The sequence below is a fragment of the Typopeltis vanoorti genome, chromosome 3 (genome assembly GCF_054136105.1).
Source record: "Typopeltis vanoorti isolate ZY-2024b chromosome 3, IOZ_Tvanoo_1.0, whole genome shotgun sequence".
Taxonomy (NCBI): domain Eukaryota; kingdom Metazoa; phylum Arthropoda; class Arachnida; order Uropygi; family Thelyphonidae; genus Typopeltis; species Typopeltis vanoorti.
In genome coordinates this window covers 145,434,642-145,462,389 of record NC_143551.1, presented here as the reverse complement: position 1 = coordinate 145,462,389, position 27,748 = coordinate 145,434,642, and the positions used below count along the sequence as shown (strand labels likewise).

The window sequence follows — 27,748 nt, the reverse complement described above, 5'->3', positions numbered from 1 at the left end:
TCACCAGAGTTGAAGATCGGTACTATCAACATAAGAAGTCTGAATGGCAAAGAAATGGAGCTAGTTGAGGAATTAGATAAGTACCAGATCGACATAATAGGGGTGACTGAAACAAAAATGACAAAAACTGGTGAGATCTTTCTGAGCAATAAATACAAAATGTTATATTCAGGCAATGACAATCAAGGAAAAGAAGATGTAGCCATAGTATTCAACACAAATACGAGGCTGATCTTCTTGAATGGCAGGCAGTCTCAAGTAGAGTGATGTGGGCAAATATCAGAATGGGGAATTGGACAATGAAACTTGTTTGTGCCTATGGTCCCAGAGAAGATTCTACTAAGGTAGAAGTGGAGGAATTTTTTGATGCTTTAGAAAAAGCAACTGACACAATGAAAAAGGAAAAGTTGTTCCTTGTTGGGGATCTAAATAGCAGAGTAGGAAATGATTGTCAGACATACAAAAATATTTTGGGAAAATTTGGAGAAAAGAGCAAAGCTAATAATAATGGCAAATACCGGTTTTATTTCTGCTCAGGACAAGGACTTGTTATTACTAACACCATGTTCCAACATAAAAATGTGCACAAATTCACATGGAGAGAAGATGCAAGGAATAAGAAGTTTCATTGACTATGTTATTGTTGATAGCGATGTTTTCTCTCTGGTGCAGGACATTAGAGTGTACACAGGATTTGAAATTGGAAGTGATACCCATTTAGTCTTGAGCAGGATAAAATTGAATTTCATATTGAAAAGAAGAACATGTAAGAAAGTTTTAAAGCGAATAAAAGTTGAGCAGCTCTCAGATGTGAACTGTAGACTAAAATATACAAACAATCAAAAAAAAAAAAAATGAAAGAGTTTGAGAACAGGAATCAAACCTTGGAGATTCAGTTTTCAGAATTGATTCAGCCTGAGAGGCATGTGGTGAGGTTGTCTACAAGGATAGAAAAATCAGAACTCGATGGTGGATACAGGAAGTTAAAGAGGCAGTGAAGGAAAAGAAGAAAGGATATCAAAAGTTCCTGGCAAATAAGTCAGCTTTTGCTCTTAGAGAATACAGAGACAAATGTAAGAAAGCAAAACACTGTGTAAAACTAGCTAAAGTTATGGGAAGACTTTGGCAAGAACATAGAAAATAAATATCAAGAAGGTGGTAAGATATTCTGGAGGTTGTTGAAGAAGCGTAGTAATGGAGGAAAGAGTGCTGTAAAAGGAGTTAGAGATGATAAAGGTGACATGAAAACAGGAGAAAATGATATCCTTGTAGTATGGAGTAATTACTTCGAAAAATCGCTAAATGTAACAAGCAGTGACAGCACAGAACTAAAAAACACTCAAGAGGCATATAGTCAGGAATACATATCCATACTTGAAGTAGAAAAAGCCATCAAAGGCTTGAAATGTGAAAAGGCAGCAGGAGTAGATGATAATTGACCAGAAATGCTGAAGTATGCTGGTATAAAAGTCTTACAGTGGCTGCTTTAGAAAGCCTGGACGAGGGAAAAATTCCAGATGATTGGAGTATAGCTCTAATAGTACCCATATATTAAAAACTGAATGTGAGAATTACAGAGGTATTTCCCTACTGAGTGTTCCTGGTAAGATATATACAAGTATACTTGAGAAACGGTTGAGAAGAATTGTGGAAGAAAAGCTTGGTGAAGAACAAGCTGGATTCAGGCCAAATAGAGGCTGTCAGGATCAGATCTTCACTTTATGACAAATAGTTCAGAAAGCACGGGAATATAACAAAGATCTGTATTTAAGTTTTGTCGATCTGGAAAAGGCATATGACAAGGTGCCAAGAGAAAAGCTATTCAATACGCTGCAGTTATATGGTGTCAGTGGGGCATTATATCAAGAAATACTTAGTCTTTATTTGAGTTGTAAGTCAGCAGTTAGAATTGAAGGAAGTACAGGAAGATGGTTTAATGTTGAATCTGGTGTGAGACAAAGATGTACATTATCCCATCTGTTATTCATTATCTATATGGATCACATTATGAAGGAAAGTAGTATTAAACATGATAGCAGAATTGGAGATGTTAATGTCAGCTCTTTGCTTTATGCAGACGATGTTATACTTCTAAATAAATCTGCTACAAGTCTGCAAGATTCCCTGACTAAATTGAATAACTGTTGTAATAGATAAGGTATGAAGGTCAGCATTAAAAAGACAAAGACAATGAAAATATCAACTGCATTGTGAATGGAGAACTTGTGGAACAAGTAAAACATTTCAGCTACTTAGGCAAGATTTTTAGTGAAGATGGTAAATTAAATATGGAAATAGACAACAGAATCAGCAAAGCTGGTATGGTAGGAAGTCAATTAAATAAATTCATATTTGATAAAAGAGAAATTAGTCGGAACACTAAATTAGCTCTATACAAGACAGTGTTCAAGCCAGTTTTAACTTATGGATCTGAGAGCTGGGTCAGAAGTAAAACACTTGACCAAAGACTAGAGACTGCAGATATGAGAGCCTGAGAAGGATTAGAGGCGTGAACAGATGGCTTCATTGGCAATATCATATTAAAAACGAGGATATTAGGAAAGAACTTGACATTGTCAGCATCCAGGAATGCGTTAGTAGAGCTAATCTCAGGTGGTATGGTCACTTAAATAGAATGGGGCGAGGAAAGATTAGCAAAACAAGTGTTCTCTGCCAGTTTAGCAGGAAAACGACCCAGAGGAAGACCAAGGTATAGGTGGATTGATACGGTACAGAGTGCCTTAGACGATAGAAATACAAGATCTGATAATGTTGGAGTCTTGACAAGTAACAGACTTGTCAACAGATTAAATTGGAGGAAAATTGTAGATTGGAAGTTAGTAATGATGTAAATTTTCATGTAGTACTATCATATCTTGTACATACCAAAATCAGGAATTTGATATCATATCAAATTCCTGACATGTACCCTTGAGGGTACATGTCAGGAATTTGATGATGATGATGACTTTCTTTACACCTCATGCAGTCTGCATAACTCTGCATGTATCAGCTATCATCCAAATTCTGTTTTTTATTAACCATAACCAGGTGAATAAAAATTACATCTCTAATACTTTCTAGTTAATTTATTCTAATTCTGCTTTATTCATAATTTGGCAAAGTTGAATAATTTGTGCAGTGCAAATAATATAACACAATATGGAAGAAATAAAATATTCAGAAGCTCTTACACGCACGCACGCACGCACGCACACACACACACACACACACACACAAATCTCTCTCTCTCTCTCTCATTATGTAGTTTATGATACAAGATTTATAGAACAGAATCAATTATAAATTATAGTTGCATAAAAGGTTATTTTAAGCAAAAAATACATCCATTCTTCCTTTTTCAATGTATTAAGCTCACTGGCTTATTATGACTAATCTGTTTTCTTATAAATAACATTTTTTTTGTAATAATAGAGTGCTATAATCCTCTCTTCAAAGCAAAAGTAAACATGTATAACTGAAGTTATACATTAATATAATTAACGGCTATTTTAGCCTGTTTTTGTTTAGGAGTGTCCCTTATATTTAATACATTGGCTAACATAACTCAAAAGGGGGTGTGTATATATTTTAGGGCATTACGGGCGAGTGTAGAAGGCAATTATGGCAGAATAAAAAATGTGGAAAAATTATGTACATACCTTGACTTTGGTTTAAAGATGCCTTCTAAATACAAGCTCTTGTTGAAAGGGGGGTGAAGAGAGGGAAAGAACATGGGGATGTACTTGAGACACGGGAAATAAGTTTGGGAACCCGGGTTACTATTAATAATATATATATTATTTTGTTGTGGTCAGAGGGGGGGGGGGGGGAAGAAGGAGAAGGGTATCCTATGTGGAAACTGGGGCAAGGGTTTACGGGGTGTGGACCGTTTCGGTCATCGTCTGACCATCGTCGCGGAACTTTGTGGGAATGACTGTAGGGCTATGTCAAGGCTGTAAGATGTATCTGCCAAATTTGGGCATTTGTTGTCGCTAAATGCCGGAGGCGTGGCTTAATTTGTAAGTTTTGGAACGTCCAACATTCGGAAATTAGGTAGGGGCGGTGGACGTTGATAGAATTACCATCGCATTTTATGGCAATAGTTTCGGATATTCTAAGCATCGTTTCGTTTTCTTGTTTGTCAATGATTATGGCTTTGTCAATTTGGGGAATGTGTTTTAGTTCAAGGGCGTGAGCTGCAATTTCAGTCTTCCCTGTATTCTGTGGTTTGTTTTTCTTTTTGATGTTGCGATGTTTTTTCGTGTTCAGATATTCTGGGATGGGAATATTGCAATCCCTGAAGTGCTCTTGTAGTCTAGTCCATAACGACCTAATTGTAGAGCCTGTGTAGGTGACGTCACAGTCTTTTTGACAGGGAAATTTGTAGACTACGTTGTGGTGTTCGAATAATTCTTTATGAGTGAGAGATTTAGTAGGTTTTAGGAGAGTTCCTAATTTATGGTTTGTGGTGAATACTAGCTTATAGTCCGTGTTTTTGAAAATGTATTTGTAAGCCTTGTATGTGTTTTGGATGTATGGCAATTTGATGACCATACGTGTCGGGAAGTCTGCTTTTGTTGTATTATTGTTAAGACGCCATTTTGCCGTAAAGTTCGCGTAATTTATTAGATGCGTGGGGTAGTTGCGATTTTTGAAAACCTGTGTTAAATACTTGAGTTCAGTGTTAAGAAAATTGCTGTTGGTGGAGAATTTGTAAGCATTGATAAATTGTGATAGGAGAGACAGATTTTTTAACGGAATATGGGTGGTATGAATTGAAATGGAGGTAGTTTCCGACATGTGTGGGCTTGTGAAATATCTTCGTGGCAATTCTGTTATGGCTTCTGATTAATGTAAGATTTAAGAAATTGATGGATTTGTTGTAGTCTGTTGCTAAAATCGTTGAGGGATGTTTGTAAGGCGGAGATGTGTGAGGGTTTGCTAATGCATAGAATATCGTCTACGTATCTGCCATAGAAGGTGATGCCGGGGGGGAGGGAGTAGAAGTGATTCAATGTGCGCCAGGAATAACTCCGCTAATTGTCCACTGATGTTTTGGCCCATTGGGAGACCGAAAATTTGAACATATAAGGAGTTGTTGAATTTAAAGAAGTTGGCGGATATTGTGAGTTTAATCAAACTAATGATGTCATTTGGTGTTAATTGTGTGCGTGTGTGTAGGGTGTGGTCCTCGGAGAGTAGTGTGTGTACGATGTCTAAAGTTTTGGGAATATCCACGTTGGTGTATAATGAAGTTTTAGAGGAGTAGCATGGGAATTTCCCAGAAATTATACTTAATGAAGTTATACATGTTTTCTTTTTTTAACTAAGATTCTTAAGCATAAAGTGCTTAAGAATGTTAGTTGTGATTTAAAAAAAAAATGTATTTTGCATCCTTTTTAATCTTTGCTCATTTTTCAAAAATAAAATAAGCAAGCAAGAAATTAAACTATGGATATAACTTGAAAACATTCTTAATTTTTCTCAATTAAAGAGAAAAAAAAATCTCTTTGACAAGAAAATCAGTACAGTATTAGACTAATGAATCCTTATTCCCAACCACTTAACTTGGTATGGTTGATGAAATATATCAATTACCTTATGATTTTTTCACTGATAAATACAATTAACAATTTCCTTTCTTGATCTGCAATTGCCCAGTCAACTTTTAATTCCTTTATGGCAAAAGCTGTTAACAAATTAACTTTATCATACTCAGTCTGCCCAGATATTATAATGCAGAGTTGAAGAAAGCAGCAGCAAAAATGAATGACATGATAGTGAAGATGTCTAAGAGAGGTATATGGCTTCTTGTAGAAAGGCTTATACACTGGTTAGACATGATAACTAAATACTTAAGGAATTGACAGTGTACACTAGAAATATAAATTAAATCAACTTTAATATATACTTTCCAATATTTCGGCAACGCCACATTGCCAAAATAGATAGGTCAAAACTAATCTGTTCAAATGACCAAGCCCTAACACCATTCCCTACATCCGAGGCACCTTGGAAAAAAATCAACAGAATCCTAAACAACATGACTTGACCTCTTGTTACAGACCATATAGAAAATTGGCATCCCTTCTCCACTCCACTAAAGACCAACCACTTCCCCTAGACCTACCTGGTGTATACCAGGTCCCTTGCAGCTGTAAATTGTCCTACTTTGGCCAAACAGGCAGGACAGCAAATATCAGAATTTCAGAACACAAGGACTACATCTGATTTCACCAGTACAGCCACTCTGGGCCTGCAGACCATGCTCTGGATACTCGGATGAAAGGCACAGTTATACACCACAGCAAGTTCAAATATGAAAGACTATTCATGGAATCAGCTTCAGCCCTTAGGAACATGCCAAACCTCAACAAATTTGGATGCATGAGACTGCTCCAAATTTGGAAAGCATATATCAGAACTTCAGCTCAAAGGACAAGAACACCTAATATAGCCCACCAGGGGGCACCATCAGGACTTTAGGAAAATGGTAGCTTCCTCGCTTCATTTCTCATTTGCTGTTATGTAGTACTTGCATGTACGTGTCTTTATCTTAAGTTCCCATGAAGATGGCAACGCGACGTTTCCGAAATATCAGAAAGTATATATTAAAGTTGATTTAATTTATGTTTCTAGTGTACGCTGCCAATTCCTTAAGTATTTAGTTATCAGAGGTATATGGAATATGTGGATGTTTGAGGATAAAAGAGAATTTTGTGTGTGTATATGTGTCATGGTGGGATGCAGACATCTGGAGAGATTGTTACTCTTTAGAGAGTGAAAGTGTTAGAGCTGGGAAACTACAATTGCCATAGTAGATATAGCAAAGATAGCCTTTTGTAAGGATAGTCACTTGAGAGATGGAAAAGTGTATGGTATATTGCATAATTCAATGGAGTTTAGAGAGAATAATAATAGAGAATAAGAATGTTGATAATGCACCAATTCTTCATTATACAAATGCCTGAATCAGGAATAAATGGAATGAATTGGAGAAATCGGTATACCCTGTGCAGAGATTATTGGAACTATTAAAACATGATTGACAGATGACATCCTGACAGCAATTGAAAAAGAAGGGTATAGCATATTTTGGCATGATAGGTAGAGTAAATTAAATTGTTGTATTGCATATTGTATGCATTGATGTGTTATTGTTGACAGTGATGTGTTCCCACTCAGGACACATGAGTATACCAAGGATTTGAAATCGGAAATGATCACCATTTAGTTGAGCAGGATAAAATTGAATTTCATATTGAAAAGAAAGATGTTTAAGAAAGTTTTAAAACAAATTCAAGTTGAACAGCTTTCAGATGTTCAACTTGGATTTGTTGTAAATTGAATACTGAATGAGTTTGAAAACAGGAACTGTACTATGGAAATTCATTGGCAAAACCCTAAAGAAAACATTAATTGATTCAGCCAGAGAGGCACATGGTAGGATAATCTGCAAGGATAGGAAAATCAGAACTCCATGGTGGACTCAAGAAGTTAAGGGCAGTGAAAGAAAAAAAAGTATATTGAAAGTTCCTGGTAAGTAAGTCAGCTTGTGCTCTTAGAAAAAAAACCGAGTATATATAAAAAAAAATAAAAATAAATAAAAATAAAATAAAAATAAATTAAGCATTGTGTAAAACTAGCTAAACAAAAGTCATTAGAAGACTTTGGTGAGAATATAGAAAATAAATATCAGGAAGGTGGTAAAATATTCTGGATGCTATTAAAAAAGCTCAGAAATGAAAGAAACAATAGTGCAAAAGGAATCAGATATGATAAGCAGTAACATCATGCTGTTAAAAAAACATTCAACAGGAATAAAATCAGGAGTACAGAATACATATTAGTATATGAAATAGAAAAAGCCTGAAATGTGGAAGGGCAGCTGTATGTGAAATTGGACCAGAAATATTCAAATATGCAAGTATAGAAGTTTTACAGTGACTATCCTGCATAATTCAGTAGATCTGATCAGAGTGTCAATTTCCAGATTGGAGTACTACTCTTATAGTACCTATCTATTTAAAAAAAATAAATAAAGGAAAATGAGAATTACAGAGGAATTTTCTTGATGACTGTTCCTGGTAAGACTTACGCAAGAGTACTTGAGAAATGGCTAAGAAAAGTTGTGGCGGAGAAGCTTAGTGAAAAACAAGCTGAATTCAGGCAAAATATAGCTTGTAAGGATCAGACTTTCACTTTAAGGCAAATAGTTGAGAAATCATGGGAATATAACAAGGATTTGCATTTAAGTTTCATAGATATTTAAGAGGCATATGACAAGGTGCCAAGAGGAAAGCTGTTCAGAATGCTGCAGTTATATATGGTGTAAATGGAACATTATATCAAGCAGTATTTAATCTCTAATTAAGTTGGTTGAAATCCTGCCAAGGGCATGGATGTTTGTGATTGTCCTACTAACCTTTTACCATATGTACTGCTGTGACCTATGTCCTGGTGCAGAATGATATTTGATGTCTTTGTACCATAAAAAAAAATAATAATAAACTGGATCTTATTATGAAAGAAAGTAGTATTAAAAACCTGATATCAAATTTGGAGATGTTAATCTCAGCTCTTTACTTTATTCAGATGATATTATACTTCTGAATAAATACAGTACAACTTAGAAGGAATACCTAAGTAAAGGCCTGGCTGGCCGAGTGGTTAGCCTATCCACTCTTCAGCCAAAAGACTGCGGATTCGAATCCCGTCATGGGCATGGATGTTTGCGATTGTCTGTGAAAATACCACTGGTGGTGGTCGGCGATAGATGGCATTGGTGTAGATGATGAAAGTAGGGAGGTTCGTTGTAGTTGGATTGAGTGGTGGAAACAGAGAGTTGTGGAGTCGGTGTCATGTAATAATAATAATAATAAATTGAATAACTGCAGTAATAAATTTGGCATGAAAATCAGCAATAAAAAGGTAATGTGAAAATAGGCAGAAACATTGAAATCATCTTGAATGGAGAACATGTAGTACAAGTAAAACATTTCAGATCTTTAGGCACAGTCTTTAATAAAGATGGGCAATTAAATATGGAAATAGACAACAGAATTAGCAAAACTGGTATGGTAAGTAGTCAACTGAATAAATTATGTAGAATAAGAGATAAGTTAGTCAAAACACTCTCTCTCTCTCTATGTTCACTGGGCATCTACAGATGCCGTATGGTCACTCTGATGCTCGATGATGATCAACAGGACTACGTGGCGAGGCCTGGTGTTCCATACCAGGCCTCGCCACGTAGTCCTGTTGTTTGCTTTTCTGGCAGTCTCAACTCTCTGAAGATCAGTCACTCCACACACGCCATCCATCCATCTCATTGATGGTCTACCCCTGCCTCTTTTTCCAGGAACTTTACCTTATATTACTGTTTTGAGAAGTCCTTCTTCCATCCTTTCTATGTGTCCAAAATATTTTAACTTTCTTCTGTCAATATCCTTAAGGAGCCTTAAAGTTCTACTAATCTTTTCTAACACCCATTCATTTGTACGCCCTTTCAGTATATGATATCCTCAACAGCCTTCTGTAACACCACATCTCAAAAGCAGATATCCGTTTCTTATCTGACTTCTTTAGGTTCCAGGTTCTCGCATCCATAATTCGCTGTTGAAAAAACAACTGCATCTAAAATCCTCAACTTTGTTCCCATGGAGGTAGATCCATCCTTCCAGATTTTAGACAGGTCTCTGACTGTTGTTTTAGCCATTCCTAACCTTTTTCTGACATCTTCTGAACAGCAATTCTTCACATTAATAATGGATCCCAGGTACTCAAACTTGCTCAAAACACTAAACAAGCTATATACAAGACATTGTTCAAAGCAATTTTAACTTATAGATCTGGGTTAGAAAAGAAAAAAAATTGATCAAAGACTAGACACCACAGTTATGAGAGTTTCTCGTATCTGTTGACTCCCTAATCTGAGAGTTAAAGAAATCAACAGATGGCATTTTGGCTGTATCATATTAAAAACGATGATATTAAGAAAGAACTTGATGTTGTTAGCATTCAGAAATGTGTTAGCAGAGCTAACCTCAAATGATATGGCTACTTAAACAGAATGGGAGAGGAAAGATTAGCAAATCAATTGTTCTTTGCCAGGTTGGCAGGATAAATAAAATTGCCAGGTTAAATAAAATTTTATTTATTCATACTGTAATATTTATCTACTCACTACCAAGATTTCATTTAGCCTCTTCAGGAGTTTTAGATGGACTCCCTGCCCCCAGCACTCACTTACCTGACTTTGCTAATAAATTATACTATGATGCACCTTGTTTTGGTTTTCATTACTCTCTTCATTAAGTGACTTTATTACTACTTGCATATCTATAAATATTGTTCATGGTTGTAAAATAAGTTGTTCTTATGGCATCTTATTGAAACTAGCTCATCACTACCAGCTTAATTTTGAACATGTGAACTTGTGGACAGTTTAATGAGTGAAACAGAGCTGAGCAAGCTATCACATGTGTTTATGGATGAAACTGTTATAGAATAAGTACTTTATTTTTTCTTTTACTTAATCTGAACACATTTTTTGCAGTTCTACCTGCAGGAAATTAATTTTCCTATCCCATACTAATTATTAAAAAAGTTACCAAAAAAAAAAAAAATAGTGTGTGTACACACACACACACGCATCAGTATACTACTATTCTCAGTTAATTTCTTTCCATAATTTTCTTATTATAGACTGTATACATTAGATTTTATAATTGACTTTCATTTTGTATAACTTTAATGATGTTTTATTTCAATATTTTCAGAATTCTTTAGTTAGAACTAAGGAGGTCAATATGGATGAAGCTGATTCTCAGAGAGTTTTTGGTACTAATTCCTATGATACTGTTGTCAAAAGAGGTATGGCACATATAAATTTGTTTTAAATTAGCTATCTTTTGTTATATGCTGTTTACATTACAAAGCAGTAGAGAGGGTTAATAAGATATCAGTAGAAGGAGGTAGATCATGTTGAAAAGCAGATGGAGTATCAGAGAACCAAAATCGTTTGGCTCCCTTTTGACAAATATTAAAAAAATTAGTCCACAAATCAAATATCAATGTGCAGAATTAGTTGAGACTTTCTCAGATCTGAAATCTGAATGATATTCTTAGTGTTTCAACTTATCATTGATTCTCCAGCATCACATTTTCCTTAAGGAAATTGACAATGCATTCTTGTTTGTTGGGCTGACTGTCTGTGGATGAGGGTTTCCCATATGAGGGGGGGGGAGTCTGATGCAACTATATTTGTTTAGGTTGGGATAGTTTGTGAGAGCTGCAGCTGATTTGAGGAAAAGCCTCTCAAACTTGAATTTTCTTTGGTGGAGTAAGGTGGCTTTTATCATGAGAATATCAGCCCAACAGCCAAGACAACCCAATTTAGCCTGCTAAGGGGGTACCTTTAGGACTCTAGGAACAACGTTAGTTACTCTCTTCAGTCTCATTTGCTAGTTGTTAGTGCCTGTGTGCTCATATCATAGTTTTATGTTCCCATGAAGATGGCAATGTAACATTGTCGAAATATAGGAAGTATTGATTATAGTTTCCTTTTAATTAATATTTAGTATGCGTTGTAATTTCTTGAAATAATTTAATGGTCGTGTTACCAACATATAAGTTTATCTACAAAAATTAATATCAAGGAATTGTTGCAGCTTTTTCAGACGTATGGTAGACAATACCATATTGCACACCTCAAAGCACCTTTCCAGCTTGCTGTACTTACATTTCATCATATAGTTTCTCTTTTTGTAGCTTAGGAAAACACATTACTTTCCTCAAGAGATCTGCAAACCAGCAGCTGTTTAAAACACATTTCAAAATACTCTAATTTTCTATATTCTACAGAGATGGATCAAAATCAGAACACTGTTATTGCCATCTTCCCAAACAGCTTAATATCTAATTGGATTCTGCTGGAATATAGCAAGTGCACTATTGAGCTGCTTGTGATAATCTGTTACACATAAAATTGAAATGCTGCTGAAGATTTATCATCTACATGAATTCATTAAGTTTGCTGTTGTGTTAAGAAGCTTGATCTACCATTTAAGTCTAGTGCTCTCTTCAATCCAATGTCTGTTACATCACATGAGGAAGTTCCATCTGGATCTGAAGCTATATTGGGATTAAGGGGAATGTGGCTGCATATATTATAGCTTGGCCATATCATTCCCTCCAATATCTTCATCTGCCTCTCCAGTTTACTAATTAGAGACTGATCATTGAACAAAAACTATTAAGCCATCTGTCTTGCATAACAAATTTCATTTGAACATTATATCTTGTAAACCTCAGATTTCTTTAATAGTTGATGAGGTAGTTTCAATGATTGTAGAATTGTGGATACTTTGCTTGGAGGATTGAAGGCCACTTTTATGTTGTCATGACCAATGCTATTCAGCCATTAATCTTTTTTATTTGAGGCTCTGCCTCTATGGTGGCAATTTTCTTGCCTATTCTATTCCTTTTTGAGTGCTTGTTGCTTAAAAAAGATCTCAGCTGTTTTTGTCATGTTTGTTTCAGCATGGTCTACCATCTATGTCTAGTGCTCTCTTTAATCGAAAATCTGCTATATTACACAAGGCAGTTCCATCTGAATTTTAAGCTATATTGGGATTAAGGGGAAATGTGGCTGCATATATTACAGCTTGGCCATATCATTTCCTCCAATATCTTCATTTGCCTATCCAGTTAGTTTACTGATTAGAGACTGATCATTGAATTATGTCAATCTGGTACTCATTCATAGTTCCATTTCTTTTCCATCTTATGTCGATAATCCTAGTCTTGATGTTAAGTTGGAATGTGTTCAGGATTTGTTCCAGTAGTTGATTTTTCACTGTTCACTTTGGTTTCCTGATGAAAATAACAGTGTCTTGTTTAACCAGGCGACACCCCAGCCACATGAAGTTGTGCTGTGTTATACCATCATTTTGCATAATGATTTAAACTAATAAGAATACAATTTGGTCAGTTAAATTCTAAATTGCACCCTATCCTAGTTTGTTCAGTATCCTGGTAGATACCTAACAGGGTTCACTACGAGAAGATATAACAGGGTGACGGCTGAACTGGATAAGGGAAATGGGTTTACAGTGATACTGCTGGACCTGGCAAAGGCGTTTGACAGGATACCACATGGAATTCTAATCCGTAAACTACAACATATGGGAATGGATATAGGGTTGGTGAGATGGATAGCTGGGTGGTTGATGGAGAGATATCAAAGAGTAGTTTATTCAGGAGTAGAGTCCAAAAAACGGCCTGTGACTAGTGGTGTGCCACAGGGTTCTGTTCTTGGACCACTGCTGTTTAATCTGTTCATTAACGATATAGGGAATGGTCTAAGTGGGACAGTTCATTTGTTCGCTGATGATGCAAAGTTGGGTAGGGCGATAGTGAATGCAGAAGATGTCAAAGTCTTGCAAGATGACTTAGATAGATTGGAGTTCTGGACTAAGGAGAATGGATGTCAATTTAATGTGAACAAGATGTAAGGTTATGCATTTCGGAGTGAAAAGATTAGCAGCAGTATACCACATTGGTGGAACTGTACTCCAAGAGATTGATGAGGCCAGGGACTTGGGAGTATTGGTGGATAGGGAGATGAAGTTTAGGGGGCACATTGCGAAAGTAGCTAAATCAGCTCATCAACTCACTTGGTTGTTGAAAAATACCTTGACGAGCAGAGAAAAACAAGTTATTGTACCTCTGTACCGAGCCCTGATAAGACCTCATCTCGACTACTGTGCCCAGATTTGGTCACCTCGATTCCTTCTTGATGGGGAGGAGGTTGAGAGGATCCAGAGGCGAGTGACTAAGATGATAGCAGGTCTATGGAATGCACCATATGAGAACAGGTTGAAGATTTGTGGGTTGCAGAAACTAGTTGATAGGCGAAAAAGGGGAGATATGATTGAGACATTCAAATTGCTAAAAGGATTCTATAGGATTAATTCAGATGATATTTTTGAGATCAGGACTGGTGGTGGGTGAACTAGGGGACACCCATGGAAGCTGGGCAAGAGCGTGGTTAGCAGGGGTGTTAGAGCTGGGTTCTTTACTTTTAGAGTGGTAAATGAGTGGAATAAGCTGCCAGAGTCTGTTGTGGGTGCTATGACAGTGAGCGAGTTCAAGGCAAGGTATGATAGATACTGTGAGAATGTTGAACAGCTGTGTGAACATGATGTTTAGGGCCTCCCTCGATGAGTCTAAGGACTCCTGGAGTAGCCCGTGGTAATAATAATAATAATAATAATAAGATGAGGATTGAACATTTGGTCAGAAGCACTGTTGGCTCTCTGCATTCTTTAAAAGGCTACATGGCGGTCTCCTCCCAGTTATACATCTTTAGACTCTTAAGTACCCCTGAGTGCTTGTTTAAGATGTTAATAATTATTCTCTTGTTGTAACCATTTGAGATCTCCTTAAGGTATTCCAGCTTTTAGTTTTTCTTCTCCTTTTTACTTGATATGTCATATACACTAATTCCCAAAGTTCTGATAATGCCATGGTTTTGTGCCTGGTGATGATGATGTGAGGCAGCATTTAGATATGTTCCTAAATGCTGCCTCACATCTATAGGTTTTTCTTTCTATATACCACATTGAGAAATGATGTGCTAAACCAGATGTGATGATTCTATAGTTTTGAAATAAGACAGAAGGAACATGTGGGGGATGTCAATCATAATAGAATCATCACATCTGGTTTAGCATATCATTTCTCAACATCAAATCACGTTATAGATTGGAAAAACAGTTCTATGCCTTACATTGAGAATGACTACAGATACAGAACTTTAAAAGAAGCAGCTGTGGTATTACGCACAGGCAATAATTTAAATAGAAATCAGGGCATTGTTCTTAAAGACATATGGAAAAATCTCATCATCTCTCTCAGTTCGACAGAATTACAATATGCAAATAACTACAAAACACGTGGTCATGTACCGGAATCTGACTGAAGCTTTCGAACACATGCACGCCTTCAAACAGAAGGAACAAAATGTAACGCCTAACAGTTACTAAAGTGTATGTTTGAAATGTAAATCAATGCATTTGTTTTCACACCAGTTCAGCCTTGAAAATGCTAGACAGTGGCTAGTGAAACTTGTTGGCTCTTTGTATATTTTATCATTTATCTTCTGGTCTTTTAATAATAAAAGTTATTTATTTTAAATTAAATTAAAATATAGCAGATAATTATTTTATAATTGAGGATAACAATTTCCCAAACTTTTGGAATAGTGAGAGTTGTTCTGGTTAAGATTAGGTCTATGAAGAGGTTTTCGGCACTTTCTTTATATAAATTTTTTTTAATAAAACTTTTATATAAATATAAAAAAGTATTTGAAAAAAGTATCATAAATCTCGATAAAAAATACTTAACATTGTTAGAACACTAAAAGAAAAATACAACTAAATTACCTACTGACAAATGGGTTGTTATCTGCCTGTCTTCTAACTGAAGATGAGCTGAATGCACTAGCACGAGGTCATCAGTTTGCATTGCCCAAACATATTCCATATTTAGGTTTCATACACAACATTGAAAATAGCATCAGTCATCTATCTAGCACTGAAGCTAATAGACTACATTTTGAAATAGCCAAGGGGATCTATGATGCCCAAACATCAAAATTGAATATTCCACCAACAGAATTAAAAGCCCTGAATTCCTTAAAATAAAATAATAATATATAGTTATCACCAAAGTTGACAAAGACAATACCACTGTAGTCATTGATGCTAAATGGTACAATCAGAAAACGAATTTACTGCTTCATGATCACAATACGGGGTGCTTAAGGGTCAAAGCTATATAACTGAGAGGAGACCTCCACATAGCCTTTAAAGGAATGTGGAGACCCGACCAGGGCTTCTGACCTAATGTCCACTCCTCACCTTCTTGTGGTGCACCCTGTTGGTTATCTACCTGGATACTGAACAAACGAGGATGGGCTGCCAATTTGGGATTTAGCTGACCAAATTGTATTCTTATTGGCTTAAACCAATATAGAAAATGATGGTACAACATGACAAAATTTCATGTAGGCTGTGGCGTCGGAAGGTTAAACAAGGCCCCATTGTTTTAGCCAGGGAACCAGCGTGAACAGCGAAAAGTCAGCTACTGGAACAAATCTGAAAGCACACACACTCCAAATCAACATCACCAGAGTTAAAGATCGGTACTATCAACATAAGAAGCCTGAATGGCAAAGAAATGGAGCTAGCTGAGGAATTACATAAGTACCAGATCGACATAATAGGGATGACTGAAACAAAAAAGACAAAAACTGGTGAGATCTTTCTGAGCAATAAACACAAAATGTTATATTCAGCCAATGAATCAAGGAAAAGGAGTAGCCATAGTATTCAACACAAAATAAGAGGCTAATCTTGAATTGCAGGCAGTCTCAAGTAGAGTGATGTAGGCAAATATCAGAATGGGGAATTGGACAATGAGACTTATTTGTGCCTATGGTCCCACAAAAGGTTCTACTAAGGTAGAAGTGAAGGAATTTTTTGATGCTTTAGAAAACGCAACTGACACAATGAAAAAGGAAAAGTTGGTCCTTGTTGGGGATCTAAATAGCAGAGTAGGAAATGATTGTCAGACATACAAAATATTTTGGGAAAATTTGGAGAAAAGAGCAAAGCTAATAATAATGGCAAGTACCTGTTGGATTTCTGCTCAGGACATGGACGACTGGTTATTACTAAAACCATGTTCCAACATAAAAATGTGCACAAATTCACATGGAAAGAAGATGCAAGGAATAAGAAAAGTCTCATTGACTATGTTATTGTGGATAGTGATGTTTTCTCCCTTGTGCAGGACACCAGCGTGTACAGAGGATTTGAAATTGGAAGTGATCACTATTTAGTATTGAGCAGGATAAAATTGAATTTCATATTGAAAAGAAGAACATGTAAGAAAGTTTTAAAGTGAATAAAAGTTGAGCAGCTCTCAGATGTGAACTGTAGACTAAAATACACAAAGATTATTGAAGAAAAAATGAAAGAGTTTGAGAACAGGAACCAAACCTTGGAGATTAAGTGGCAAGCCTTGAAGAAAACCCTGATTGATTCAGCCAGAGAGGCATGTGGTGAGGTTGTCTACAAGGATTGAAAAATTAGAACTCCATGTGGATACAGGAAGTTAAAGAGGCAGTGAAGGAAAAGAAGGAAGGATATAAAAAGTTCCTGGCAAATAAGTCAGCTTTTGCTCTTAGAGAATACAGAGACAAATGTAAGAAAGCGAAACACTGTGTAAAACTAGCTAAACAAAAGTTATGGGAAGACTTTGGTAAGAACATAGAAAATAAATATCAAGAAGATGGTAAAATATTCTGGAGGTTGTTGAAGAAGCTTAGAAATGGAGGAAAGAGTGCTGTAAAAGGAGTTAGAGATGATAAAGGTGACATGAAAACAGGAGAAAAGTATATCCTTATAGTATGGAGTAATTACTTCGAAAAATCGCTAAATGGAACAAGCAGTGATAGCACAGAGGTAAAAAACACTCAAGAGGCATACAGTCAGGAATACATATCCATACTTGAAATAGAAAAAGCCATCAAAGGCTTGAAATGTGGAAAGGCAGCAGGAATAGATGATATTCGACCAGAAATGCTGAAGTATGCTGGTATAAAAGTCTTACAGTGGCTGTTTTAGAAAGCCTGGACAGAGGGACAAATTCCAGATGGTTGGAGTATAGCTCTAATAGTACCTATATATTAAAAAGGAAATAAAACTGAATGTGAGAATTACAGAGATATTTCCCTACTGAGTGTTCCTGGTAAGATATGTACAAGTATACTTGAGAAACGGTTGAGAAGAATTGTGGAAGAAAAGCTTGGTGAAGAACAAGCTGGATTCAGGCCAAATAGAGGCTGTCAGGATCAGATCTTCACTTTATGACAAATAGTTCAGAAAGCATGGGAATATAACAAAGATCTGTATTTAAGTTTTGTCGATCTGGAAAAGGCATATGACAAGGTGCCAAGAGAGAAGCTATTCAAAACGCTACAGTTATATGGTGTCAATGGGGCATTATATCAAGCAATACTTTGTCTTTATTTGAGTTGTATGTCAGCAGTTAGAATTGAAAGAAGTACAGGAAGTTGGTTTAATATTAAATCTGGTGTCAGACAAGGATGTACGTCATCCCCTCTATTATTCATTATCTATATGGATCACATTATGAAAGAAAGTGATAATATACATGATAGCAGAATTGGAGATGTTAATGTCAGCTCTTTGCTTTATGCGATGATGTTATACTTCTAAATAAATCCGCTACAAGTTTGCAAGATTCCCTGACTAAATTGAATAACTGCTGTAATAGATATGGTATGAAGGTATTAAAAAGACGAAGACAATAAAAATAGGTAGAATTGTTAAAAATGTCAACTGTGTTGTGAACGGGTAACCTGTGGAACAAGTAAAATATTTCAGCTACTTAGGCAGGATTTTTAGTGAAGATGGTAAATTAAATATAGAAATAGACAACAGAATCAACAAAGCTGGTATGGTAGGCAGTGAATTGAATAAATTCATATGGAATAAGAGAAAAATTAGTGGGAACACTAAATTAGCTGTATACAAGACAGTGTTCAAACCAGTTTTAACTTATGGATCTGAGAGCTGGGTCAGAAGTAAAACACTTGACCAAAGACTAGAGACTGCAGATATGAGAGCCCTGAGAAAGATTAGAGGCATGATCAGATGGTATCAATGGCAATATCATATTAAAAACGAGGATATTAGGAAAGAACTTGACATTGTCAGCATCCAGGAATGCATTAACAGAGGTAATCTCTGGTGGTATGGTAATTTAAATAGAATGGGCGAGGAAAGATTTGCAAAACAAGTGTTCTCTGCCATGTTGGCAGGAAAATGACCCAGAGGAAGACCAAGATATATGTGGATTGATACGGTACAAAGTGCCTTAGACCGGTGCTTCCCAAACTGTGGGTCGTGGGCCCCTTGGGGGCCATAGGTTTTGTTGAGGGGCCGTGAAATAATGAAAAGAAATTTAAAAGTTTTAAGACTAAGTAGATTTTTCTTATCTTAAAAGAAACGTATTTAACTTTTATTATTTATTATTTATTTTTGTTATTTTTTATATTTTAATGGAAAAATTCACACATTGGTGTTGGTTCATAAACTTTGCTTCCTGCGTATTTCGGCACTTAATGAATATTACTAAATATATGCTTATTCATATAAGTTTCATTTCAAAGCAGTGGGTAATTGTATTTACTTTGAAAGCTCTCCGGGGAAGTTCCAAATTTTCCCGTCCCTTTCATCACACATTCGTAATCAAGCGACTGTTGATATTGACTTTATATACATATCAAAACTCGTTTTTTATTATCACTGTCATCCGAGCTAGTTTTCCATTACCAATAAAAGTTTCCCATGTACTTTACACATGAAAAAGAGTTTAAACAAGTTCATGTGGGGCAATAGTAATTTGCTTGCAGCGGTAAACAACATGCCCTCCGCAACAGTCACTATACTACAGAGGCAAGAAAAACAAGTACTTTTATTATTTCAGTGATTAAGGTATGAGCAGTCTGCTAATATATTTCTCAACAAATAGTGCAATTAGAGACAACTAAGATAAAAACGATACTAATTAATGAATCACATGTCCCCTCATACAGAAACTATGCTGTATATATAGACTCAATCAAAACCATATGTTGCACCGACAAACACAGTATCTAACTAAAAACTATTGTTATTAATTAGATGTGTGTGAGTTCGATTTCCCAAGGCAGCAATAAAATTCCACCGAACGTGTTAAAATTTGTAAACGTATTAAAAATAAGAAATATATATATATATATATATATATAGTGAATGTTATGGCAGTTTCACATATGGAATTCAGTTGAAGAGAGTTAGCATTTCAACTCAGTTGTCAGCTATGCTTTTATCTTTCGGTTGGGCGATCCTTTTGTTCATACCGCACGAATCATATGCACGTTTTAATAACCTGCCTTTGCTGTCTGTTTCGCGTTAAGCTTAATTACCGTAAAGGGAGAAAAGTCACAAAAGAGAAAAATGTTCCTGGTCCGGGGATTCCCTTATTCAGGTAATAATTTCATGTTGTTAGTCTGTGGTATGCCAGTATCGGTAAGTGGTGCTATTATTTGATCTATTCCATGTTAAAAATTTAACCCCGAGATGGATAAGTGGCTCATAAAAAAAAAAAAGAAATCCAGCGAACAATCAGAAGCAGAAACAGACTCAAAAAAAGGACCGTATTTCATACTTTACCAGAACAGCCCACGTTGTCTTCAGCACCAAACGGTAAGAGGCAAAAAATGTCGCATGAAAAAATTTGAAAATACGATCATTCTTATTTGAAATATGGGTTTGTACCATCATATAATAATCCAAACAAACCTATGAGTGTAATCTGCTGTAAACAGTTATCAAATGATTGCATGCGACCCAGAAAATGTTGTCGCGATTTAGATACTGTTCATGGGGAATATAAGAGTAAGACAATTGAGTGTTTTCAAAGAAAGGCTGAAGAATTAAAATGACAAGCTAAATGTTTTTCAAAGCATGTTAAAATGAATGACAAATTAGTAAAAGTATCTTTCGAAATTGCTTTGTTAATTTGCAAAAACAAAGAAACCTCATGCAATTGGTAAAGACATCGTCTTACCAGCAGCAATAAAAATTTGTGAAACTATGGTTCTGAAATATCAGAACTTTAAAAAAAAATTCCTGTGTCTAATAACACAATTAAAAGAAGAATAGATTGCATTGCCAATAATATCATGTCTACATTAATTTCACGAATCAAACAAAGTAATGCATTTGCCATTCAGCTTGATGAATCTACGACAAAAGACGCTCATTTAATGGTTTTCGTTAGATACCTCTATAATTTTCAAATTCATGAAGATCTACTGTTTTGTAGAAATCTTTCCAGTACAACCAAATGAAAAGATATATTTGAAAAAGTGAATAATTTTTTTTTAAAGAATATGAACTTGATTGGCAAAAGTGCATCGGAATTTGCACGGATGGTGCCGCAGCCATGACGGAGAGAATTTCAGGTTTTGTAGCAGAAGTAAAAACAGCTTATCCAAATGCAAGACACGTTCATTGCCTTATCCATAGAGAAAACTTAGTATTTCGACAAATGGAAGAATTGTTGAGTAAAGTGTTATCAGAAGTTTCTACTGTAGTTAATTATATAAAATGTAATGCTACTAATACAAGACTTTCGTATTTTATGCCAAGAGATGGATTCCAATTACGACACTCTTTTATATCACACAGAAGTAAGGTGGTTGTCCCGCAGAAAAGTTCTGAAACAAATTTTAATATTGAAAGATGAACTACGAATTTTTCTTCTTGATAAGAATCCCATGTTAGCATCTCATTTTTGTGATTCAAAATTGGTTGTGTTTCATTTCTTATCTGTCGGATTTTCTCGAACAAGTTAATGAATTGAATCTTTCTCTGCAAGGAAAAAGCACCAATATATTAACACTAAACATTAAATTGCAAGCATTTCAAAGTAAACTTTCTGCGTGGTTAAAAAGTTTTAAGGATAATAACACGGAAATGTTTACTTCTCTTCATAAATATGTTAAAGAAAATAATATTTTACTATCAACAGAAAATAAAAGGATAATAATTAACCACCTCACAAATTCTATGGTTTAATGCGAAAAATATTTTCTTAATTTGAATGAAGATAAAGAATATGATTGGATAAGAAGACCATTTGCTCCTTCTCTACAATTTAGCAATCTTCCATGGTCATCCAAGAAGAACTAATTGATATGAGAGCAGATTCAACCCTCGAATCAGAATTTCTTAACAGTGATTTATCCGAATTTTGGATTTGATGACAAAAAGAATGTCCTTCATTAGCAAATGCAGCCTTAAATATGTTAATTCCTTTTGCATCTACATACCTTTGTGAAACAGCATTTTAATCGTTATTGATAATTAAAAATAAACATAGGTCCTGCTTATCAATTGAAGTATTGGAAAGAAATCTAAGAATAGCCATTTCAAATATTTCACCTGATATTGACTTTTTGTGTAGCAGTATTGAAACACATCCATCACATTAAATTGTTATTAAACTTCTTTTATGTTTTTAATTCTTTCTTTATTACTAATCGTCTAATGTTTCATGTGCTTGTGTACAATATGCAAATGTACAATAACAACATATCTATCTATATAAAAATCTGAGATAATGTGCCATGTCAAATGTGTATGTAAGATGCTAAAAATGTAATATTTGCATTTGATTTTTGCAATATTTGCTGCATGTTTTTGGATATAAATTATAAATTAGTATTGAATATAAATACAATAAATATTATAATAATATATGTCTCAATTACTATTTTGTTTCGAGGGGGGCCGTGAAATATTTTGATTTTTATAAAGGGAGCCCTGACATCCAGAAGTTTGGGAAGCACTGCCTTAGACGATAGAAATATAAGATATGATAATGTTGGAGTCTTGACAAGTAACAGACTGATTTGGAGGAAAATTGTAGATAGGAAGTTAGTAATGATGTAAATTTTTCATGTAGTCCTATCATATCCTGTACACCCCTTGAGGGTACATGTCAAGAATTTGATGATGATGATAAATTAATAGCTCACACAATTTTCATTAGAAATATTTGATCATGATGCAGCAACATGTTCTTTCTCACAGTTTTCCTTCTCTATTTTCTATTTTGCATTTCAAATCTTCCATTTTTAACCAGAGATCCATATCCTTTTCCAGATCATTATTGCCTTGAATATAATATCTTGTTTATTCAGAAAAATCTCACTTGTTTTTGTCTTTGTTTCAGTAATACCAATTATGTTAACATGGTGGCACTTTTCTAATCTTTCTACCAGTTCTACTTCTTTTCCATTGATACTTCATATGTTGATGATGCCTGTTTTGATTTTCTTCTAGCAGCTGACTTTTCACTGTTGACCTTGGTTCCCTGAAGTAAACAGCAGGACCTTATATAACCATGTGATGTCCCAACCAGCATGAAATTCCATTATGTTGTACTGTCATTTTGTTTGGTTGAAGCCAATGATGTGGAGGTCTTCACGTTATCCAGCTCAAAATTTTATGCAAACCCCATCCCTTAGATACTTTGGTTGGAATTCAAAACAAATCTAACTTACAATTTAGAAGGATCTTCTAAATTGTCTATTTAGGTTCTTCTTATTTCTATTTATGTAAAGACTTACATAGCCTCACTGATCTCTAATTTCTCTGCTAATTCCACTCCTTTTCCTTGCATGCATTCTTATGATAATGCACCTTTCTTTAATTTTAAGGATGATGTTGTTCCAACAGCTGGCTCTTTCACTGTTGCTTGACAAAAATACTAGGAGCTTTGTATAACTGGTTAGTCCCCTCACCAGCATGATATTTGCTGATGCCATACTATCATATTGTATATATACTTTCAGCTGATATAAAATATAATTGGTTAAGTCTCAAATTGCTATACAATCTTAATTTATTGCACCTGAAGTATCTTCAGGACTGGGGCAACTCATGGCAAAGGTGGACTGACTTCACGTCACATGCCTTAGTATCCCATAATGCAAAGCACATCTCCTTGCAGACATGTATAATGCTGTGCATTAAGGGAAAGGTCACTATCCAGACTGGTTTCGATCTTTATTGAGGTCTCTTCAGTGGGAGCCAGACCTAGAGGTGATACCAAGGTTGAAGCAATGCAGAAGTCATATTTCCATATACGAGTTGCCAAAAGGTGTCACACCCTTATTATTAAATTACTCTGGATTAGAGAAAGATCAGCAAACTTTGTTTGCTTACACTTGGATAAAAGATTAAACTAAATATATAATTTATAGCCTAACCAAGTGAGAAAACCTCCAACATCTTCTCTAATCCAGAGTAATTTAATAATAAGGGCGTGACACCTTTTGGCAACTCATATATGGAAATATGACTTCTGCATTGCTTCAACCTTGGTATCATCTCTAGATCTGACTCCCACTGAAGATACCTCAATAAAGATCAAAACTGGTCTGGGTAGTGACCCAAGGAGATGTGCTTTGCATTATGGGATACTAAGGCAAGTGATGTGAAGTCAGTTCACCTTTGCCACGAGTTGCCCCAGTCCTGAAAATACTTCAGGCACAAACTTTGTTTGCTTACACTCGGTAAAGGATTAAACTAAATATATAATTTATATTCTTAATTTATTCATTATTGAAATAGATACCTGGTAGTGGTGTGCACTATCAGTAAGTTTGTGCACAGTAAGGTGAGAATTGTATCAGAAACTCTAATCAGTTTTCAGCCATTTTATTGGCCATATGGTGGTTATCTAGTCTTATTCTAAGCAATCTCTCATTGTCTTTGTTTTCATTTTATTCACAATTCTATAAAATAATGTTTATCTGATCATTATTATACAGGCATCTCTATTGATTCTGAAAACTTTTTGTGGGAGGCCCATACTAACTGTGATTCACATAATACATGTTATACCTCTCCTTAGCCTCAGTTACCAACAAGGCACTCATTTAGTAAAAAACTAGTCCTTATGCACATGCTTACCACACTTCTAGCCTCTTGGGGTAAATCCCTAGTTCTCTCCTAATCAATCATACATCAGAAAATTTCTGTAGCATCTGCTTTATAAAAACTCCTTTCTCCTTTAGTAAATTATATGCTACTATCATATCTTTTATTTACCTCATATATCTTATTATAATCAGCATTAGACATCACAGCAGTAGGTTATGAAACTGCAAATCTTACCCAGTGGAAAATATTAAAGAATGCCATCAATGATCATAGACTTATTATCACAACCATTAATTTGCAGTTAGACCTAAAACCATAGAAAAAGAGATTTTGGGACTTCAGAAAAGCAAATTGGCCTAAATACAATTATTAGAAACATATTGCTGGCATACCCACTAGTAAAGAACTTGATCAGCAACTACTAGAATTAACAACATACAGAGAGCTGCAGAAAATTCACTTCTAGTAGAAAATACTTCAGGTGCAAACCACTTTGTTTGTATTTGAAGTATTTTTTGGACTGGCTAATCAAAGTATAGAGGCTAATGGCATCACATCACTTGCCTTAGTATCCCATAATGCAAAGCACATATCCTTATGAACATGTATAATGCTATGCATTATGGGAAAGGTCACTATCCAGACTGGTTTCAACTTTTATTGAGGTCTCATCAGTGGGAGCCAAACCCAGAGGTGATACCAAGGTTAAAGTAATACAGAAGTCATATTTTCATATACCAGTAGTTTAACCTTGTATATACTTTAAACAAAAGTGGAGTATGAGCAGAAATTGGTAAATCAGGCAAAGAAAAACCCTAGACAGTTTTTAGATATGTGGCAAGTAGAAGGAAGAATGATTATGGTAAGATAATGTTAATGGATGAAAGATAAGAGTATTTCATCCTGATCAATGTGGAATCATGAGGAAATTAAGTGTAGAGGACATGGGAGGGAATGGCTTAATTGTGAGTGAGCAGGAGCTATTTAAGGAAATAAATAACCTTGATGTTAATAGGGTGATAGGGTTTCGTGACATATCACCACACATCTTAAGGGAATGTTCAAGGGAATTGGCAATAGCATTGGTATGCCTGTTTGATAAGAGTCTTACAACAGCACACGTTCCAAGGGAGTGGAAAGAAGGTAAAATTGTTCCACTGCATAAAGATGGTGATAGGGCTGGGCTACAAATTATAGGCTAATCTGTATATCTGGAGTTGTGGTGAAGATACTAGAGAGAGAAGAGCAAGATACAGAAATGGGTTGATAACAGCAGTATTCTCTGTGGTTATCAGCAAGGGTTTGTTAAAGGGAGATCATGTTTTACTAACTTATGTTCTATAACAAGGTGATAAATACCTTGGACAAGGGAGATGCATATACAGTGGTGTACTTGGATTTTGCAAAATCGTTTGATAGACTGTCACACGACAAGCTATTAAATTAATTGAAACGGATGGGACTGGATAACAGACTTCTGAGTTTTATCAGTGACTGACTGTCAGATAAGTATCCTGAAAGCAGAGGATCAGTTTTGGGACCATTGTTGTTCAATTTGTATATTAATAATATTAGGATGGATTTAACTAGTGATATGCAGCTGTTTGTAGATGATGCAAAAGGGAGAGCAATTCAGAGTCAAGCAGACTCTGTATTTCTCTCCCCTTTTATTTTATGGCCTTATAAGAGGACTTGAATAGATTGCATATGTGGGAAGGTAAGTGGAACTGTCAGTTCATTGTTGCAAAGTGTAGTGTTTTGAAATTGATAAGCAACGATGGGATGCAAAATATACATTTGGTGGGGAAACTTTAGAGGAGATGAGAAATCCTGGAGTGGTGGTGGAGGACAAGGACCTGAAATTTAGGGGTCACGTTGCACAAGTTGCAAAGACATCACATCAGATAATGGCAATGATGTGGAGGACCCTGACATGCAGAAACAAAGAGGTTATGATGCCATTATATAAGGCCTTGATCAAGCTTCATATGGATTATTTTGCACAGATTTGGTCATTTGTTTTGGTGATATGTTAGAAAGGGTCCTGAGAAGATTCTCAAAAGTGGTCAGTGGTCTTTGGAATGTGGAGTACGAGGAGAGATTGAGACAGTGTATATGGCAGTGAGTATCCTGAAAGAGGAGGGTCGGTTTTGGGACCATTGTAAATTTCAAGCCTCATGAATAGGAGGAGAAGTGGGGGGATATGATTGAGACATATAAGCTAGTCAGTTGTTATGAAAAACAAGAGGCCATTGCTGGAAATTGTATAAGAAGGGTGAGAGTAGAGAAGGGAGGAGCAGGTTCTTTGCATGGAGAGTGGTGGGTGAGTGGAATGCACTGCCTGAGTGTGTTGTGAATGTAGACCATTGAATCATAAGGTAACAGTTGGATGAGCATTGTGTGTGATGCTGTGTACTTCCCATGATGAGTCTCTGACTCCATGGTGGTCAGATGCTAATAATAAATTCTTCAGTCTATTTTTGAAAAAAAAATTGTATTAATTAAAGAATTATAAGGTTAAAAAATTGTGACAGGTCTAACAAAAGTTTTTAATCATTCAGAATAAAACTCCGTTTTTTTTTTGTTTTTTTTTAATTTTTGATGTTATATAATTAAATTTTATTGAAAGATGTAAAACTTTTGCAATTGAAATACAGTTTTCAATCACACATTATCTGGCCACTCATTAGCACTTCAGTATTTGTCTTGTACAGTTGATGCTCACCATAAAGACTGGTATAACAAACTACTGAACCCTACTAAAATTCCATTGGTATTTACTGTAGACTGTGTGCTATAACAAACTATTCCAATGGTTTCTACAAATTTGGCATAGTGAGAGTTGATATACTCCAAACCAGTCATCTTAGTGACTGATCATGCTAATAATGAGTTAGCAGCTACCAGTTGTTATATCATCATTGTGATCATTTGTAGAGTGGACTATTTTGGAGTAAGAGCTGAATACTAGGTTGCTAATGGGTGGCCATTAACTAATGATTGTACAGTAACTGTGCAAGTAACTGTGCAATCATTTTGGTTGCAGTTCCCTTTGCTACAAATTTCACTACTGCTTACCACATTTGTAAACTATGTTTCTTTGCAGAATTAAAAAAAAATATTCTTAATTACTGTTTATGGATAAATAT

At 35.5% G+C, this 27,748-nt stretch overlaps 1 protein-coding gene across 1 annotated transcript in view; it reads left to right on the top strand.

The window, feature by feature from the left end:
- The window catches only part of LOC150108635 (protein XRP2-like), a 122,698-nt gene that overhangs the window by 87,187 nt on the left and 7,763 nt on the right, over positions 1-27,748 (top strand). The window contains exon 8 of the mRNA XM_090416093.1: positions 10,785-10,878. Coding sequence (XP_090272219.1) covers positions 10,785-10,878 — 94 coding nt within the window. The remainder of the gene's footprint in view (positions 1-10,784; positions 10,879-27,748) is intronic.